Genomic DNA, 21,001 nt, shown 5'->3' with positions numbered 1-21,001 from the left:
TCGAATAAAAAGGTGTTACTGGGAAAAACCTGATAACCTGACTTGTCCATTCTTTCTTTGGACATGATAATTGGGTTATAGTATCTTTCTTGGTGACAAGTTTTAACATTTTATTTGTTTCTTCAGGAATTACGAGCTTCTAGGAAGTCTTTGAATCATCGATACCCCTTTCCTGTGAAAAGGATTCTCTTAACAAAAGAACAAAGAGAAAACTCCGATAGAGGTAAATTAAATACTTTTCTACTAAAGTTAAGCATTTGCACTTTGAACTATTAACACAATTCTGGGTGGGGGGGTCGGAGGAGGGAATTACGTGGGAGGATCTTTCCATAGAGGATGTTTCCTTGGGGGAAGGTACATTTCTATGAGGGGGGCACCGGATTTCCCAGTATTATTTAAAAAACGACCAGAAATTAAATAAAAAAAAAATTTTTTTCAACTGAAAGTAAGGAGCAACATTAGAACTTAAAAAGAACAGAAATTATTACATTTATGAGGGGGTTCGCCCCCTAATCAATGCCTCGCTCTTTACGCTAAAGTTTTAGTACTTTCAAAAGAGCACAGTAGACAGAATATACCAGTAAGCTTATCGCAGATCATTTCTGGTCTTCGTTCTCGGTGCGAACAAAAAGCTCCTCCCACTTATTTCTGCATTAGCGGGAATGCGGGTTAGTCTGTTTCCGATTGTTTCAATACACTTTGATGGAAACAATCGGAAACAGACTAACCTGCATTCCCGCTAATCTGACTTCGCCTATGTTTATATCTGCAAAAACGTTCTCCGGAGCACTCGCACCCCGGTCCGGGTTTTTATAATGGGTGAGATAGAGAATGATCATACTGCTAATTATATGAACTGTGCAAAAGAGCTATGTATTCTAATTAAACGGCTTTTGAAAATCAGAGATTTTTGATTCGAATATAATTCGAACTTTAGCGTAAAGAGCGAGGTATTGAGTAGGGAGAGAACCCCTTCATATGCGTAATAATTTCTGTTCATTTTAAGTTTTAATGTTGCTCCTTACTTTCAGTTTAAAAAACTTGTTTTTTTATTTAATGGAAACAAAGCGCTATGTCTATAAGGATAATTGCTTAATTTCTTACAATAGTTTGTTGTACACAGTGGCGTCAACTCCAAAAATTTTGAGAGGGCAAAATAATTTTTTTCCAAATCTAGAGGGAGGGGCAAATGTACCGTTTTTCTTCAATAAGAACACAAAAAAATATTCTTAGGGCTTTATCCAGGGAGAGGGGGTTCTAAGTTTGAACCCCCTCCCAAAATTTCTGTCCGACTAGTAAAAACGTAAAAAAAATGCATATAAATAAATTTTTGATGCGTTTTATAAAGTTTTTGTTTCCCCCCCCCCCCTGAAAAAATTCACTTTCTCAGAACAAATATCTTGGATACGAACCTGGACATTTTCATTAAAATACCCCCAAATATGATGTTTTTCAAAATTTAGGGATGACGCAAAATACCCCTCCTTTAGTGAAGATAAGCGTCATTTATTTAGTAACAAATTAATAACTATCAGTGTTCTTTATGATTATATGTACGCATCCCTATGGTAAAATTTTGATAGTTTATTAATTAATTATTTGCCTAATGATAAATGTACTTTTTATCGAATTTTTTTTAGCAGTTTTGACTTTTTACAGTTTTGACTCCTGGACCTGTTCAAACTTGTGAAGTAATTTTATGTCATACTTTTTTTAACACTAAACGCTTACCGGATATATTATTAGTATCAGAGATCACTTACAAAATAGCAGCGTGTGAAAAATTAATATAAAGGTTTAGAATGTATAACTTTATTATAACATGGGCTTAGGAAAATTTCGTAAAAGTACTTCCCTAGCTTGAATAGACGCTCAATGTTTGCAGCTTTTATTTAATTATCCTTTCACCGTTGCTTCGAGAGGGCCCGTTTTAAATGTAGCACTTAATGAGATTTGTTTTGTTTTTATTTTGTCGTTAGAAATTTTATTTATTTATTTTGAATCTTTATTTGCTTTTGCGTACTGAAGATGGTCGAGCGGAGGCCTCAACCAAAATATTTGCATATTTATCCTTTTTTTCACTTGCTTTATATATCCTCGTTTTTATTTTTCACAATTTTCTTCATTTCATCATGGATAGCCAGTGTTCTCTTATGGATTATTTAAACATTAATGAAAACTAATCTTATAAACAAGTGCGATAGATCTGTGCATACCCCTGCTACAATCTAACCAACTCTTGTTCATTTTACATTTTACTTCCAGTCTATTTTTATCTTTCAAATTCCGCTTCAAAGGCTTTTAATTTTAGATTTTTTTCATCTAAACTCCTCCTCTTTTTAATCTTTTGGCTCTTTTTTTTTTAATGTGATGGCGTTTTGTGCTTCAAAGACCCTAAGTTACATATTTGCGCCTCATCATCCCAATAGAGCCATCATCCCAAGAGCCCCAACAGTGACACACATAATACACATTCACTCTAACCACTTTAGAATTCCTCAAGTTTCACGAAATACAGCTCCACTTCAAATTTCCGACACATAAGCACCAAGAAGACCAAAACTTCTTTAAGTTTTAAATTTATCGATAAATATTCTACACATTTATTTTTGCAAATGGATAGATTCTTTGGTGAGTTCAACAAAGCTACTACTGTGGAAATGAAAATCCCTCGTTTATCATTTTTAGAATGCCAGGTGACCCAGTCTTTATTCAAATAAATTTAGCGGAGATCAAAATAAAGATTTAGGAGCTAGAAGATAAAGGGCAGCATAATAACCTTATAGACGACGTTGTCAAAAAATTCGGGAGGAAAAAACACATCACATATTCAGCAATACCGGTGCATGTTGATAAATGAAATTTCAGCTTGAGAAGGCGTTTTTCAATAATAAAAAAAGAGAAGCTATCTCAAATGACAATATATAAGAGATTCACAAAACAGATCCTTAAGTAAATGGGATGAGGATTAAACCCTATTAATTACAGATTGGGCGTTAAAATATGTTTGATCGAGTTTCTTCTATTCGTTCATAAGAAAGTTCATATAAGAGAAAAAACATATATTTCTAACATATACAGTAAAATGTTTCCTCAGGTTTTTGATTTATACACCCATATGAGATTTTATACTAGAGAAAGACTGTATAAATGTCTCTATTCCAAGTTATCTATAAATTTGAAGATTCATGCAGGGAGCGAAGTGGCCACATTTCCAAAATAACTACTATATATCTAAATTTTATCCCGAAAATGAATACTTCAACTTGATCGTGCAAGAGTCTATTGATTTACATTTTTTACCAATTTTATTACAATATGTTCCTTTGCCAATTTTGTCATGTTTTCATATTGTAGCTAGCTTATGACACATTTACCGTGAGAGAAGGTATACAATATTTTTTCCCTTTTAAGGAACTCACCATTGACTTTTAATTGGATTTCACCCATTATTAAAGCGTCTTATCTTTTTTCATGTCTTTTTTCACACCACCCAGCGCAACAATAAAAAAATAGATAAATATGATAAAAAATAAAGTAACAATTTATATTCTGAGTCAGCTTACGATCAAATTACGAACAAACTTACGATCATGAAGCTAATTTTGTTTTTCGTTTTCGGAATCGTAGAGTTTTATAATATATATATATATATATATATATATATATATATATATATATATATATATATATATATATATATATATATATATATATATATATATATATATATATATATATATATATATATATATATATATATATATATATATATATATATATATATATATGGTCGAAATTTGGTCGAATTTGGCCATTTTAAGTGTTCAGATACACATGCTGAGTTTCATGTTGATGAATCCCCCGAATAGATGCTAGTGGCTTGAAATTCGTTACAAAAGTTTTCCAGATTACTTTATTCAATAATTTGAGGTGTTTTATGATTTTTTTTAAGTTCCACTGGTTTCGGGTGTATCAATATTTATTTTAGAGGTTTTTGGCATTTATTCCGCTGCATTTACCATATGTCTTTCTTGCTAGAATTATTACTTTTAATTCAGATTAAAAAAGATAAGGTGTTTTCAGAATGGGTAAAATCTAAATGAAAGGCCAATTTAATATTGCTCTTTTCTTTTCACTTAAAAATTTCTATGACTATTTAATTTGAAAATAAATATCATGAAAAAAAGAGACCTCGATCCCTGCCTAACGCCTGACCAAATCTATAATAGCAGACAATAATTCGTCCACACATAAGAATCAAACTAACATAAGTCAGGGACTAATGATAGAATCGGGCATATTTGTTGTACCAATTGCAAATGAGATAACAATTTAGGATAAGCAGTACACAGATGGAAAGAACAAATTCATTACACGTCAGCCAAATTGAATTTCAATTTTTATAGAATTTAGACTAATTTTCAACTAACTGATGTCGCCTACTTTCTTAGTAGCATTGACGACAGCATATCATTAAAAATGAGCATGGACTGGTAATTTATAGGTTATTATTAAAAATGTTTGTATGAGGGTCAACTTTGCGTGAATAACATCATTAGAACTATAGCGTTGTTACGCATAATTCACACTTTTTTTTTTCAATGCCATGGCACTAATTGAAAATTTCACTCCAGAAAATCCCATCTTTCTCAATTAATATTTTAACTTCAGTTTTGCTTGCTTCTTTAGACAAAACACTTTTCCACATCTGGGTGGGCCAAAAGCTATCCAAACTCTCAGCCAGAGTTCTTGATAAATTGATAACTCAATTGAATCATCGTATCATGACTCAGGTCATGTTTTAAAAGAGGATCTGGGGTTTCCATATGTTTTCCCAAAAGAAGAAATAGCATTGTCCTCAGCTTTCTTAAGACACTGAGTTATGCGGTGGTAATAAAGGTTTAGGGTGACTAAACCCCACTATTTGGCTTTGGCACACTACGACATGGAACGGCAGTAGATTACAGAGGACAGTAACCGCTAATAGAAGGGCTTCTTGAGCCGAAACTTAGATAGTTCACATTTTCCCAGTCACGGTACGTGACCTACCTAATGCAACTACATGGCTGCAAGCACGGAGTCAGTGAAACGGGGATGTTTATAGACAAGATAAGATTTTATTCATTATCAATACACATACAATAATACACTGTGCTAGTCCCCCCCCCCCAAAGCCTCCTTGGCTAAGGGGATACTATCATAGACTCTTTCATCTTTTCTTGTCTGCACTAGTAACACATGAGTTGTCCTCCTCCCGCTCGCTTTGCTTACTAAGGATGGCAGCATGGGCTTTTGGCTGAATACATGGGGTCACGAGAACAAAAAAAAACAATTTTTTGACAGGAATAAAATAAAATTTAAGCGAGCCACTTGAATATTGATGTGGAAAATGGCTGAAAAATGAAAATTTTCATTTTGTCTCGTATTTAATAAGATACGAGGATTCTTAACACTTGAACCGATCAACAGCCGAATTGGTTACCTATACTACTTGTTTATTTTGAGACCTTGGCATCGAAGCATTAGACTGGCTCTTCGCCTTGTATTCATATAATGAAATTTCCCAAAATCAGAATTTTATCCAAAAATAACCAAAACGTTTTGTAATCATCTAATTCAGATGCTAATTCCAAGCAATCAATCAACTTTACCAACTCCATGTCAGAATTTTTGTAATTTTTTTCCGTTTTAACACATTATTTTATTACAAACGACTAAAATCCAATCATTTGATATTAATTTAGTATTCCTTGTTTCTATTATTATAGATAATTCTTCTATTGGTATGAAACTCGTTGGAGGGGTACCAATACCGGGCAGTGACGGCGAAATTGGCGCTTATGTGACGGATATTTACCCTGGAGGTCTGATTGATACGCACGGAGAGGTACAAAAAGGTAATAACACTTGATCCTGAAATTAGTCAAATATATATATATATATATATATATATATATATATATATATATATATATATATATATATATATATATATATATATATATATATATATATATATATATATATATATATATATATATATATATATATATATATATATATATATATATATATATATATATATATATATATATATATATATATATATATATATATATATATATATATATATATATATATATATATATATATATATATGTATATATATGCCCTGGGGGCATATAAGGTTTTTATACAAGGCGTTGTCATAGAAACTTCAAAAAAGACTCATTCGATTGGAAATTCGAAGTGCTAATGGTCTTTTTAATAGTCGAAAGTGATTGGAGGGCAACTAGTCCCCCCCCACGCCCATCATTTCCCGAAACACATCCAATCAAAATTTTGGGAAAGCCATTTTGTTCAGTGTAGTTGATTTCCTAATAGAACACAGTTTTTTGAGGAGAACACTCCCCCAGAGCCCACAGGGGGAGGGTTTTAAATTGTGCCCAGGGGGCATATAAGGTTTTTATAGAATTCCTTGTCGTAGAAACTTCAAAACAGGCTCATTCGATTGGAAATTCAAAGGGTTAGTGCCCTTTTTAATAGTTGTAAATGATTGGAGGGCAACTAGCCCCCCCCCCCCTCCCATAATTCCCCCAAACACATCCAATAAAAATTTTGAGATAGCCATTTTGTTCAGCGTAGTTGATTTCCAGATAGAAAATATATTTCGAGGAGGACACTCCCCCACAACCCTCAGGGCAAGGGTTGTAAGTTATGCCCTGGGGGCATATAAGGTTTTTATAGAAGGGTTGTCGTAAAAACTTCAAAAGGAGCTCATTCGAATGGAAATTCAAACGGCTAGTGTCCTTTTTAATATTCGAAAGTGATTTGAGGGCAACTAGCCCCCCCACGCCCATCATTCACTCAAACACATCAAATCAAAATTTTTAGATAGCCATTTTATTCAACGTAGTTGAAAGTTTTGGAAATTATTCTCTTTAAGGATGACAACCCCTCCGCCCACAGCCCTCGGGGAAAGGGTTGTAAGTTAGGCCCTGGGGGCATATAAAGTTTTTACTGAAAGCTTTGTCGTAAAAACTTCAAAAGGGCTCATTCATGAGAAATTGAAAGGCTAGTACCTTTTTAATAGTTGAAAGGGATTGGATAGCGACTAATGCCCCTCTCATGGCCACTATTTTCCCAAACACATCGAATTAAAATTTTGAGATATCCATTTTGTTCAACGCAGTTAAAAGTTCTGGAAATTTAGTCTTTTAGGATGATAACCCCCTCAGAGTCCTCAGTGCAAGGGTTGTAAGTTATGCCCTGGGGTATATAAAGTTTTTATTGAAAGCGTTGTTGTAGAAACTTCAAAAGAGCTCATTCAATTGGAAATTGAAAGGGCTAGTGCCTTTTGCTAGTGCCTTTTTTAATAGTTGAAAGTGATTGGATAGCGACTAACGCCCCTCTCACACCCACTATTTTCCAAAACACATCCAATCAAAATTTTGAGATGTGCGTTTCGTTCAATGTAGTTGAACGTTCTGGAAATTAGGTCTTTTAGGAAGGTAGCCCCCTCAGAGCCCTCAGTGCAAGGGTTGTAAGTTATGCCCTGGGGGCATATAAGGCTTATATAGAAAGTTGTTGTATAAATCATAGGCAGAGCGATCGCGCCGCCTAAGTAAAGAACGGGGACACTCGAGAACGAGACAAGAAACGGGGACTAAGTAAAGAGACGGACACTCCCCCACGACCCTCAGGGCAAGGGTTTTAATTTATGCCCTGGGGGCATATAAAACGATGTTGGCACAATGTATTATTTACTATTTTTTTCCTTTAGAGCGGGGCAATTTGTATCGAAGAAGTTGTCGTAGAAACTTTGAAAAGTGCTCATTCAATTGGAAATTGGAGTGGCTTGTGCCCTTTTTAATATTCGAAAGTGATCGGAAGGCGACTAACACCCCTTGCACGCCCACCATTTCCTGAAACACATCCAATTAAAATTTTGAGATAGCCATTTTGTTCAGCGTAGTTGATTTCCAGATAGAAATTATGTTTTTGAGGACAGTCCCCCACAGCCCTTAGGGAAAGGTTTGTAAGTTATGCCCTGGGGGTATATAAGGTTTTTTATAGAAGGCGTTGTCGTAGAAACTTTAAAAAAGGCTCATTCGATTGGAAATTTAAAGGGCTAGTGCCCTTTTTAATAGTCGAAAGCGATTAGAGGGCAACTAACCCGCCTCTCACGCCCACCTTTTCCCAAACACATCTAATCAAAACTTTGAGATAGCCATTTTATTCAACGTAGTATTAAGTCTTGGAAATTAGGTTTTTGAGGATAACAACCCCTCCACAGCCCTCAGGGCAAGGGTTGTAAATTATGCCCTGGGGGCGTATAAGGTTTTTACTGAAATCTTTGTCGTAGAAACTTGAAAAAGGGCTCATTCAATTGGAAATTCAAAGAGCTAGTGCATTTTTTAATAGTCTAAAGTGATTTGAGGGCAACTAACCCCTTTCTCACGCCCATTTTTTCCCCAGACACATCCAATCAATATTTTAGATAGCCATTTTATTCAACTTAGTTAAATGTTTTGGAAATTAGGTCTTTAAGGATGAAAACCCCTCCCCCCTCCCACAGCCCTCAGAGCACGGATTTTTAATTATGCCCTGGATGATTATGAGGTTTTTATCGAAAGAGTAAAAAATTCAAAAGGGCTAATTCAATTGGAAATTAAAAGGAATAGTGCCTGTTTTAATAGCTGAATGTGATTGGAGAGCAACTAACGCCCCTCTCACGCCCACCGTTTTCCCAAATACATCCAATCAAAATTTTGAGATATCCATTTTGTTCAACGTAGTGGCCATTTCTTGAAATTAGGTCTTTTAGGGTGATAACCCCCTCAGAACCTCCAGTGCAATTGTTGTAAGTTATGCCCTAGGGGCATATAAAGTTTATATAGAAAATTGTTATAGAAATTTCAAAAAGGGCTCATTTGATTGGAAATTGATATTGCTCTTTTTAATAGTCAAAAGTGAGAAGAGGGTAATTAATCCCCCTCTTACGCCCACCATTTCCCCAGAAACATTCAATCAAAGTTTAGAGATAGCTATTTTGTTCAACGCAGTTGAAAGTTCTAAAAATTATGTATTTAAGGATGACAAACCCCCCAGAGCCCCAAGGGCAAAGGTTGTAAATTTGTACTTTACTGAAAAAATACAAATGAATGTGCACTGTCAGTTAATATACATATACTGATAATTAGTAGTCAAAATGTTAATAATATTTTAATTTATTAAAGTTATAAAAGTAAAAACATTTATATTTTTTCAGTAAAGTGCAAATTTTTTTCTGGCCTTGGGAAGGCATAGGGGTTTTGCGCCCAACTTATGTTAATTTCTGCTCGTTTTGAGTTTGACTCGTTTATTTATTGTAATTTCTGTTGATTTTGGGTTTCACTTATTTAGCGATGCTGATTTGTGGTCGTTTCACGCTTGATAGATGATTTGATTTTATTTTCGCTAATTCTTGATTTAATGTAGCTCTTTACTTTTCTTTGAAAAATTTATTTTGTGGAAATTTTTTTTTAATTAATTACTGACAACGATATGAACTAAGCTTGAAAATTTTGGTTTTCTGTTTTAACGTTTTTGAATTATTGTAATACATTGTCAAAATAGAGAATCATCATTTGTAATAATTGCAAATTTCCGTTTTTTGGGCCTTCCTACTGACATTATATAACTGGTTGCGTTCAAACCTGTAAGCTTAATCACGTAGCGAGTTGATTTTACCTCACAAAAAAAAACTAATTTAAAAATTTTCAGGTATTTTCCTAGTTAAAACATATCGCTCAGACACCTTAAACATTTTTGCAGTTTACATAACAACTTTAGCGATTCTGAACTGAATTAAAAAAAAATTTCCACTTTTTATCATGTCTTAAATAACATTGCTTCTACTTAAAAATTAAAAAATTTGGAAATGATGTTTTTCTAACAACACTTTCTACTATTCTTACTACTTTTTATACTAGATTCATTAAAAGATATTTGACTATTACAGCAAGTCCGATCTCTAACAATTATTTCTACTAAGCTTCAAACTTTTGATTTTCTTTTTAAAAGTTTTTGAATTGTTGTAATCCCTTGTCAAAATATATGCAAATATTTATGCAATTACCAGTTTTTTGCTCTTTAAGCAATTTAATATAAACTTATCCATGCAAGGAAATCTTCGATTTTTATACATAAGTTTGACAACTTTGACAGTGAAAAAAAAACAAACAAACAAATGCCCATGGATTGACAGTTTAATTGATATCTAGTGACATTTCTTCGTTAAGGTTTTGATAATTTTTCATTTATGAAAGTAAGAAAGGTGAAAACATTTCAAAGGTATTTCGTTTTCAGTAGAGCACAAATTGTGTTCTGGTGTTGAGAAGGCATAGGGGTTATCAGCTCTACGTTTGTTGATTTTTGCTCGTTCTGAGTTTGAATCGGCTATTTATTGTAATTTCTGTTCGTTTGAGTAGTTTTACGCTTGGAAGATTATTTGACTTTGTTTATGCTCATTCTAGATTTAATGGAGCTCTTTACTTTTCTATGAAAAACTTCTCTTGTGGAAAAAGTATTTTTAATTAATTTCTGTTTGTTTTTTCGAACATAGTCTTTTTCATGGAAAGAATAATATTGAATATCTTTTCAGTTTTCTTTAATAATAATCCCTAGAAAGGGTTGCTGTTTGTATGCGGGAGGAACTTTTTCCACAATTTTTAATCCTGACACAAAAAGTATTTTTTAATTGAATTTTATAGCTTCTGAAGTTGAACTGAAAAATAAAACTTAATATAATTCCAAAAAAGACTCTATCTATGGTCTTTGACAACCTGGATACACTTACAGTCTTTTTATTTATTTAAACTGTAAGAGCAGAAGTAGTAATAGTAGTATTCCCAAAAGTTTCAACTTAATACCGCCAGTTGTTCTCGACTGAGATTCTTATTGGCAACCATAAACACAATGCCTTTTGATTTATTTTAAAGCAACACTTATTTTTAAAGCATAATAGGCCAATTGCATGACTGTGGGGGAGTTGGTTTGCCTAATATTCATAAATAAATTGTTCCTGGACTGTTCTTCTATGCTAAACAAAATACTTGTCTCAAAATTTTGACTGGATGCGTTTGGAAAATGAATGGGCTTGAGAGAAGGGCTGCTTGCCCTGCAATCTCTTGTTTCATAGGCAGCGCTGCCTAATTAAAGAACGATTGTTTCGTGATTGCGCTGCCTAAGTAAAGAACGATGTTGGCACAATGTATTATTCTTTATTTTTTTTTCTTTAGACCATTGCACTTCGTATCGAAGGATTTGTCGTAGAAACTTCAAAAAGGGCTCATTCGATTGAAAATTGGTGTGGCTAATGCCCTTTTTAATAGTAGAAAGTGATTGGAAGGCAACTAACACCCCTTCCAAGCCCACCATTTCCCCAAACACATCCAATCAAAATTTTGAGATAGCCATTTTGTTCAGCCTAGTTCATTTCTAGATAGGAATTATCTTTTTGAGGAGGACACTGCCCCACAGCCCTCAGGACAAGGGTTGTAAGTTATGCCCTGGGGGCATATAAGATTTTTATAGAAAGCGTTTTCGTAGAAACTTCAAAAAAGGCTCATTCGATTGGAAATTCAAAGGGCTAGTGCTCTTTTTAATAGTAGAAAGGTATTGGAGGGCAACTAATCCTCTCACGCCCACCATTTCCACAAAAACATCCAATCAACGCAGTTGAAAGTTTGTTCAACGCAGTTGAAAGTTCTGAAAATTAGGTCTTTGAGGAAGACGACCCCCTACAGCCCTCAGGGCAAAGGTTATAAGTTATGCCCATATAAGGGCATATAAGGTTTTGATTGAAAGCGTTGTCGTAGAAACTTCAAAAGGGGCTCTTTCGATTGGAAATTGAAATGGCTAGTGCCCTTTTTAATAGTCGAAAGTGATTTGAAGGCAACTAAACACCCCTTCAACGCCCACTATTTATCCAAAAACATGCAATTAAAATTGTGAGATAGCCATTTTGTTCAACGTCGTTGAAAGTTCTGGAAGTTAGGTCTTTGAGGATGATAACCCCCTCAGAGACATCAGGGAAACAGTTATAAGTTATTCCCTGGGGGCATATAAGGTTTTTTATTGAAAGCTTTTCCGTAGAAACTTGAAAAAGGGCGCATTTGATTGGAAATTCATTTAATAGTCAATAGTGGTTGGAGGGCAACTAACCTCCCTCTCACGCCCACCTTTTCCCAAAACACATACACTCAAAATTTTTTAGATAGTAATTTTGTTCAACATAGTTGAGTTGAAAGTTTTGTAAATTAGGCCTTTAACGATGACATTTCCCCCCCCCTCACGGCCCTCAGGGCAAGGGTCGTAAGTTATGCCCTGGGGGCATATAAGGTGTTTAGTGTTGTCGTAGAAACTTCAAAAAGGGCTCATTCCATTGGAAATTAGAATGGCTAGTGGCCTTTTTAATAGTCGAAAGTGATTGGAGGGCAACTAATGCCCCTTCTACGCCCACCATTTCCACAAACACATCCAATCTAAATTTGGAGATAGCCATATTTTTCAACGTTGTTGAGAGTTCTGGAAATTATGTCTTTGAGGATGACAACCCCCTCATAGCCCTCAGGGCAAGAGTTATAAGTTATGCCCTGGGGGCATATGAGGATTTTATAGCAAGCGTTGTCCTAAAACTTCAAAAAGTGCTGGTGCCTTTTTGCTAAAATTGCAAAATTGAAAGGGCTACTGCCTTTTAAATAGTTGAAGATAATTGGAGGGCAACTAGCCCCCCTCTCACGCCCACCATTTCCCCAAACACATCCAATCAAAATTTTGAGATATATTCATTTTGTTCAACGTAGTTAAAATTTCTGTAAATCAGGCCTTTTAGGATAACAACCCCCTCAGAGCCCTCAGGGAAAGGGTTGTAAGTTATACCCTTGGGGCATATAAGGCTTTTATAGAAAGTGTTGTCGTAGAGACTTCAAAAAGGGCTCATTCGATTGGAAATTGAAAGGGCTAGTGCCCTTTTTAATAGTCGAAAGTAATTTGTGAGCAACTCCCCCCCCCCTCAAGCCTACCATTTCCCCAAACACATCCAATCAAAATTTTGAGACAGACATTTTGTTCAACGTTATTGAAAGTTCTGGAAATTAGGTCTTTTCCAGCGTTGTCGTAGAAACTTCAAAATAGAAACCCCCAGATCTCTCAGGGCTAAGGTTGTAAGTTATGAACTGGGTGAATATAAGGTTTTTTTTATAGAAAATGTTGTCGTAGAAACTTCAAAAAGGGCTCATTTAATTGTAAATTGAAAGGTCTAGTGCCTTTTTAATATGCTAGTGGACATTAATAGGGCAACTAACTTCTCTCTCACGCCCACTTCCCCAAACATATCCAATAAAAATTTTGACACAGCCTTTTTTCAATGTAGTTGAAAGTTCTGGATATTATATCTTTTCGGATGATCAACCCCTTCCCCCATACCCCTCTGGGCACGGGCTGCAAAACTTTCCCTGGGGGCATATAATGTTTTTATAGAGCATTGTAACAGAGACTTCGATAACTTTGAAGGGCCAGTTCCCGTTTTAATAGTCAAAAGTGATTGGAGGATAATTAACGTCCCTCACACACCCACCATTTCCCCAAAACCATTCAATAAAAATTTTGAGATAGCCATTTTCTTAAACGTAGTTGAAAAGTCCGGAAATTATGTCTTTAAGGATGACACTCCCCCCACAGTCCTCAGCGCAAGGGTTGTAAGATATCTTATATCTTATGCCCTGAGGACATATAAAGTTTTATAGAAAGCGTTGTCGTAGAAACTTCAAAAGGGTTCCTTCGACTAGAAACTGAAAGCGCTAGTGCTATATTTAATAGTCGAAAGTGGTTGGAGGGCAACTAACACCCCTCTCAAGCCTACCGTTTATACCTTATTAATAGTCAAAAGGGATCGGAGGGCGAATGCTCCCCTCCCCCCATACCCATCATTTCCCCAAACACTTCCAATCAACATTTTGATATAGCCATTTTTTTAAACGTAGTTGACGGGTACGAAAAGTATGTTCTTGAGTATGACAACCCCCCATAGCCCTCAGGGCTAAAGTTGTAAGTTATGCCCTGTGGCGGGGGGCATATAATGTCATATCGAAAGTGTTGTCGTAAAAAATTCAAAAAGGGCTCATTCGATTGGAAATTGAGAGGACTATTGCCCCTTTTAATAGTCGAAAGTAATCAGAGGGAGAATAGTCCCCTCCCCCCAACGCTCATAATTTCCCCAAACATTTCCGGTCAACATTTTGATATTGCCATTTTGTTCAACGTGGTTGAAAGGCCTGGATATTATGTCTTTTAGGATGAAAAACCTCCCCCCCTAGCCCTCAATTCAAGAGTCGTAAGTTATGCCCTTGGGGAATATAACTTTTTTATAGAAAGCTTTGTCGTAGAAGCTTCAAAAAGGGCTCATTCGATTGGGAATTGAGAGGACTAGTGCCTTTTTCATTAGTCGAAAGTGATCAGAGGGCAAATGTCTTCCTCCACACCTATCATTTCCTCAAACACATCCAATCAAGATTTTGATATAGCCATTTTGTTAAGTCTATCAGAAAGGTCTGGAAATTATGTCTTTGAGGATAACAAATCCCCCAGCTCTCAGGGCAAGGGTTGTAAGTTTTGCCCTGGGGACAAAAAGGGTTTTTTATAGAAAGCGTGGTCATATAAACTTCAAAGGAGGCTCATTGGATTGGTAATCAGACGCTCTAGTGCTCCTTTTACCGAAGAAGCAAAATACCAGTACCGAAGAAGCAAAATAACCGATAGATTGACACCGCTACCACGAAGAGCAGAAAAAAGCTGACTATGACATACACTATCAAAAGCTTTTGATAGATCTAAAGTACAAAGATATATACTCCTTCCCTTAGAAGAATTTTCAAGGAGCAAAGAAGATAATACACGATGTGCATGTTGACAACCTACTCCGGGCTTAAATCCAAACTGGTTATCTCTCTCAGGCATATTATAAGTCACAAAAGGTAGTAATACATGCTCAAGAACTTTACTAAAAGTGCAAGAGACAGAAATAGGTCGGTATGAAGAGAAAATTAAAGGAGAATTTCCCCTCTTTTAAAATTGAAGAAACAGTACCACACAAAAAACTCCCCGGTACACTAGAAGTACAAATACAAATCTGGAGAAGTAGGTGTATATGGTCAATAAGGGGGGGAGAGCAATCTAATAAAAGGTGAAATCTAGATATACCATCATTATCAACATTATCTGATTTAAGTTTCTTAATTGCTTCAACTACGGATGAAAGAGAAATGAGAACACAAAGACGCTGAGATAGAGGGGTACTAAAAATAGCAGAAAGAGAATGAGAATACAAAGAATGCACATGGTAATTAACATTAGAAAAAAATAGACGAGTAATGGCCATGCAATCGACTCATAATTGTTAAATTTTTGCCCTTCTCTCTTCATCACTGAAAAATACATATCCCGATAACGCATTGACTTGAGATATTTATTATATTCATTGCACCTCTCACGCTTGAGATCCAGTGCACTACTATAGGGCGGTCGGTCTAGCGAATTCACCCCAGGATCATGACGAAAATATTTCTTTATTTTTCAATCCTTTAAAATTGGCATCTAAAGACCAAATATGTTTTTGCGTACCACATCTAACACGTTGCAGCGGCACTGCAACTGCCATGGCATCTTTTAGACATTTAATTATTTGTTTATAATAACAATCCAGGTCATTTTTGCAATTCACTTGTATAGAGCTCTGAAGCTGATGATGGGGAACTCGTATAGCATACAGCAGGCTTGTTAGTGTAAACATATAGAGAGGAACATCAGCTTTCTTCGAATTACTTTTTTCAAACCATTTTGAAGACCGGGGTACTCTACAGAAACTTTCAGGGCTTAAATTCAGTGTAAGAGTAAGTGAGATAGGGAGATGGTCTAAGTCTTGTTCTTCCGCATGTACAAACACCATTGATGTAGTAATACTAGGTGAGCAAATAATGTGATCAATATTGCTCTTACTGCCTGAGTGGTGAATATAAGAATACGGATGAGTTTTGGGTATAATATGATAAGATAGAAGGCAATCTAACAACAAATCCCTTCTCACTGATGAGTTATTTATATCTGTATTGAGGTCACCAATGATCATACAATCTAGAGAAAAAGAAAGAATTTTTTCCACTAGAAACGTCAACGTGTTAAAGGTTTTAGCATATCTAGCCATCGATCGGGAAGAACGGTCATCATAAGGCAGATAAGAATTAATGAAAACTATAGGGCCCATACAAACAGCCAAAATCCGAGTAAAAAATCACCGGTGAAACCAAATTAGGATTGCGATTAAAAACACAAGCTAGCCCACCGGATGGGTGGCTTCTTGTGGTTCTGGCAGCAGTAAAACACAAGTCATGATGAAGGCTCCGACGCAAAACATTAATGCTAAAGTGTGTAAGAAGATATTCCTGTAAACAGATCAAATAAAAATCATTGTAGAGCTCATCAATAACGAAGTCCTTATCCTTTGTACCATTAATATTAAACGATATTATTGAAAACTCCAAAGTCATTGCAAAAAGTGGGAGTGCGACATTATTTCCTTAGATACAGGGCAGGACAAGCTATAAGAAGTATGATTTTTACCACAGTTAGCACACTTGGGAGCAGTACTACAAGGACTATCCTTAGTAGAAAGATGTGGCCTATCACGTCTGGCACATTTCGGGAAATTGCTGGTGAAAGTACTTTTAAAGTGATCGTATGATCGGCATTTGAAGCAGCATTTAGGTAATCTTTAAATACGTGAATTCGAAAAAATTCATATCCAACTTTAATTCCTTCTTTGCAATAAGCAGACTGAGTGAAGGAGTCTTCAAATTCAAGCTTGACTGACATAGTCTGGCCCGGTCGATTTGCACTTATTATACCTTGCAGTATACTAATGACTGAAAGGTCAACATCAACTGGGAAACCTCTGAGAATCCCAAAAAAGCGCTTGGATCGTACTTTAACTGTTGCTCCGGTAATAAAGCTCTGAACCGATGTACAAAAATCTTCAGTTGCAGATTTATCGATATTGACATACCATTTGTCTTTAACAGGTTTCACACTACAAACTAATTCATGCCCAGCTATTTGATCGAGAACAGATTCGCGTTTAATCGGATCAGACAGATCTGAAGGCACTTTAGAGACAATAACTGTCGTATGAGTGTCAATTGCTGGGGTGGGTTTCGGAAGTTGAGGAAAATTCAACTGATAATTGTCAATTTTCCCTGACATTTCAACAACCACTTTCTGTAGCTCATTAAACTTAGAGAGTAAAGAAGTATAAGCATTGGCAGGAGACATGGCACCTCAGTAGGTTGCTTTATCACAAACATAAGTACAAAAGTGTCGCTACTGTCAAGAGATCTTAACAGAGAAATAATGTCACTAAAATGATTAGAAAGTGCATTGTTCCCCTTACGCACTGGGCAATCTGATTCAGGTGCACTTATTTGCCACAGTAAACTTTTAGCTTCTTTGACTATGTTTACGTAAAAAAACTCCCTACCATGTCCTTTGATAATATCCTCCTCAATTCCACTTAGCAAATTGCTTTGAATAAAATTCAGAACCGGAGAATATACAAGTTCAGGAGTTTCGTCAGAGCTTTTCATGTCTATCGCAATCACCACGCAAATTAAAAAGTCTCAATATTAATTCAAGAAAAAATACTGAATTAATAAATATCGAAATATAGGTCAAACTAAAATCAAAGTAGATTCCATTTTATAATCCTCTTAAAGTTAACTCAGGTCAACAACTCACTTGGAATAAATTATGACCTCACCAAAATAAATCCAGACAGGAACAATATCTAACAGGAATACAACAATATCAGACAGGAATATTTAAAATGGGTAAAATATGATAGAATCATATGGGTCATTAGGATCTTTAACACAGGAAGTACAGGATCTTTAACACAGGAAGTACACACAAACAGTGTTAACAACTATGTTGGTTGACTACTATAGTAATTTGGCCCTGAGTACTGAGCTCTTGCTGAAATTAGTAATATATTCGGCAAAAGTCTGTAAATCCTGAGAAATCTAAGATTTCCAACAATTTTGAAAGAAATCTTGACATAGTCAAAATACTAGATTTCAAATAAAACCTTGTAAAGTGGAAGCATCAGTAATAAGAGAAGCAGTAGATTACAGCACGAACTGACCAAGAGAATAACAACTCCTGTCTAACTATGAGATATGCATCATAAAAGAGGAAACCTAGATAGATAGATGAAACAAAGGTTTGTAAAGAAGAGGCTTTTCGTTGTTAAAAACTTCTTAGACAACACTGCCTTTCCGTTTACAGAATTTAACCAATTAAAATATAGTTAAAATAGGTTTAATTTTTAAACAAAGCAGTGGAAAAAAATGACTACAAACAAACTTTACAGCAAACTGTACCAGAGACAAACTAACTTGTTATTCCGTCGCGTGTTTTCGTGCCATTTGTAGTGTGATACTTCGAGTTATTAAGATATTATTTGAAAAAAAACTACGTTTTCTAAAGAGTTAAAGAGGCTGAGTTACAAGGTCGAACCTTAAAACGTACAGGGATTAGGAGGCACAGTTGGGGGGCTGCCGCCCCCAAACCCCCGCTTTCGCAGCCTGTAAATAAGAAAAAAAAGGTTTTTAAAGTGAAAGTAAGGAGCGACATTAAATCTTAAAACGATCAGAAATTATTCCGTATATGAAAGGGGCTGTGCCCTCCTCAACGCCTCGCTCTTTACGCTAAAGTTTGACTTTCTCACAACTCTTTTTTTTTAAACAATAAAATCAGACAATGTTAAAGGGGGGTTGTGGTGGGAAAAATTAACATGGGCTATTATAGAAAAACGAGGTTTTTCGTAAATGTAAATTCGGGGGATAATTTTTTCGGTCTGAAAATATCAAAAGGCCCTAACAGGTCAAATTCTGCTTCGAATGAGTCCTCATTGACCCGGATCCGTTGCCAACTGTGGCCTGTAGGCGTGGCTAAGAAAAAAAAGAGAAATGAATTTTAAGTGGCTATATTTGGTTTTTGAAAACAGGGAAGGAGTGATCGGATTGAAATGAAAGTTCGAGAACAAGCTTCTGGGCTCGGGGAAAATTTAAATTCCTAATTTCAGTCCAATCAGACACCTTCAAAGGAGGGCTTGGGCGGAAGGGTCAAAACTACTGCCCCAGTTTACCCCATGAACATGAAGTCGAAGGAGGATTATAGTTTGAACATTTTGTAGTTTAAGCTTGGGCTACAAAATGCGATAACCGCCGTCTTTCTGCGGCCTCTAGGACCTGAAATCGCTTAACATTGTGGTGGGTCGCCTCTTTATAGAGGCACAAGTGTGCCTCCTTGATAAAGTTGGAGGGGGGTAAAATTTTGCACGTTTCTTGGTTTGAGCTTGGGATACAAAATTCGAATACCGCTGTCTCTCTGCAACCGCTAGGACCGGAAATCGCTTGCGGGCTCTTATAGGAAAACGAGCCCGCGTTTTCGCGGGCTAGCCCGCTTATAGCGGGTTCTTATAGGAAAACGAGGTTTTTCGTAAATGTAAATTCGGGGGATAATTTTTTCGGTCTCAAAATATCAAAAGGCCCGAATTCTGCTTCGAATGAGTCCTCATTCACCCGGATCAGTTGCCAACTGTGGCCTGTAGGCGTGGCTAAGAAAAAAAAAATGATGAATTTTAAGTGGCTATATTTGGTTTTTGAAAACAGGGAAGGAGGGATCGATTGCTGAAATTTTGAGGATAAGCTCCCAGGCCCTAGGAAAACTTAACCTCTAAATTTCAGCCAATCGGACAACTTAAAGGGGGCTGTGGTGGAGGGTCGAAACTCCGGCCCAGTTTACTTCGCTTTTTACGCTAAAGTTTTTTATTGTTTTAAAAAATAAAGTTGTGAGACAGAGTCAAACTTTAGCGTAAAGAGCGAGGCATTGAGAAGGTGACAGCCCCTTAGATATACGGAAAAATTTCTTTTCGTTTTAAGTTTTAATGTCGTTCCTTACTTTCAGTTTAAAAAACTTGTTTTTTTTTATTTAATTACGGTAGAGTTCACGCATGCCTTCACTTTTCCAGCGTCCTCTTTTCAGTTTCCATGTCAGCTGATTATAACAAATCGCAATATGAGATAAGGTTTTGTGGCTTCATTTGTTATCATTTATGCCTTTTAGGCATTCGAAGATCATAAATATTAAGCTGCAATAAGAAAAAAAATTAATAATAATTGATTATCCCAAAATATACTTTTTGGGAACGGTTAGGTTGATTCAAAAAAGCAAGATACACTCAAATTGGGAGGATAGAACCAGAAAACAGACATCAAGCCACTTTAACCTGTTAAATGTTGTTAGAGGGGTACGCTAGTTACCTTTTGGGGGATGAGATTAGTTTAGCTTACCCTAGAAATTTGCCATAGAAATGGCTAGAAATTTGAGAACCGTTAGGTTGATACAAAAAAGCAAGATATGCCCAAATTGGAAGGATAAAACCAGAAAATGGACCTCAAGCCACTTTAATCTGCTAAATGTTGTTAGAGGGGTACGCTAGTTCCCTTGTGAGGGAGGAGATTGGTTTAGCCGACCCTAGAAATTTGCCATCTATAATGAAAAATTGAGACAAGGCCAATTTCAGAGATTTTTTTTTCTGTAAGAAATTTTAGACCTCCTTGCCTTAATGGTGTTAGTGCTAACAGTCTTTAAAATTTTCTAATTTATTTATTCCCCAAATCCTACTAACATTAGGACCTTTAGGGCCACGCACCTAAGAATTCTTTGGCAATTATTTTTTTGGGTGGGCACTCTATTTCTGGTTACTTCCCGGGCAAGCTACCACGGAAGTGACCAATTTTGTGGGATCAGTCCCAGTAAATCAATCAAAATTGGTCTATCTCGCTACATCCTGTCGCCAAAATGCATAGAAACTTAGCTGTCTCATACCTCAGGCAAAAGA

The 21,001-nt window shown here is 35.9% G+C and overlaps 1 protein-coding gene across 1 annotated transcript in view; it reads left to right on the top strand.

Moving 5' to 3' along the window:
* The window catches only part of LOC148943507 (uncharacterized), a 452,088-nt gene that overhangs the window by 372,831 nt on the left and 58,256 nt on the right, over nt 1-21,001 (top strand). The window contains exons 21-22 of the mRNA XM_089100994.1: nt 127-223; nt 5,772-5,900. Coding sequence (XP_088957120.1) covers nt 127-223; nt 5,772-5,900 — 226 coding nt within the window. The remainder of the gene's footprint in view (nt 1-126; nt 224-5,771; nt 5,901-21,001) is intronic.

Source organism: Artemia sp. Qi Xiang Cuo, chromosome 15 (assembly GCF_049724085.1).
Source record: "Artemia sp. Qi Xiang Cuo chromosome 15, ASM4972408v1, whole genome shotgun sequence".
Taxonomy (NCBI): domain Eukaryota; kingdom Metazoa; phylum Arthropoda; class Branchiopoda; order Anostraca; family Artemiidae; genus Artemia; species Artemia sp. Qi Xiang Cuo.
This window is presented reverse-complemented; position numbering and strand designations above follow the sequence as displayed.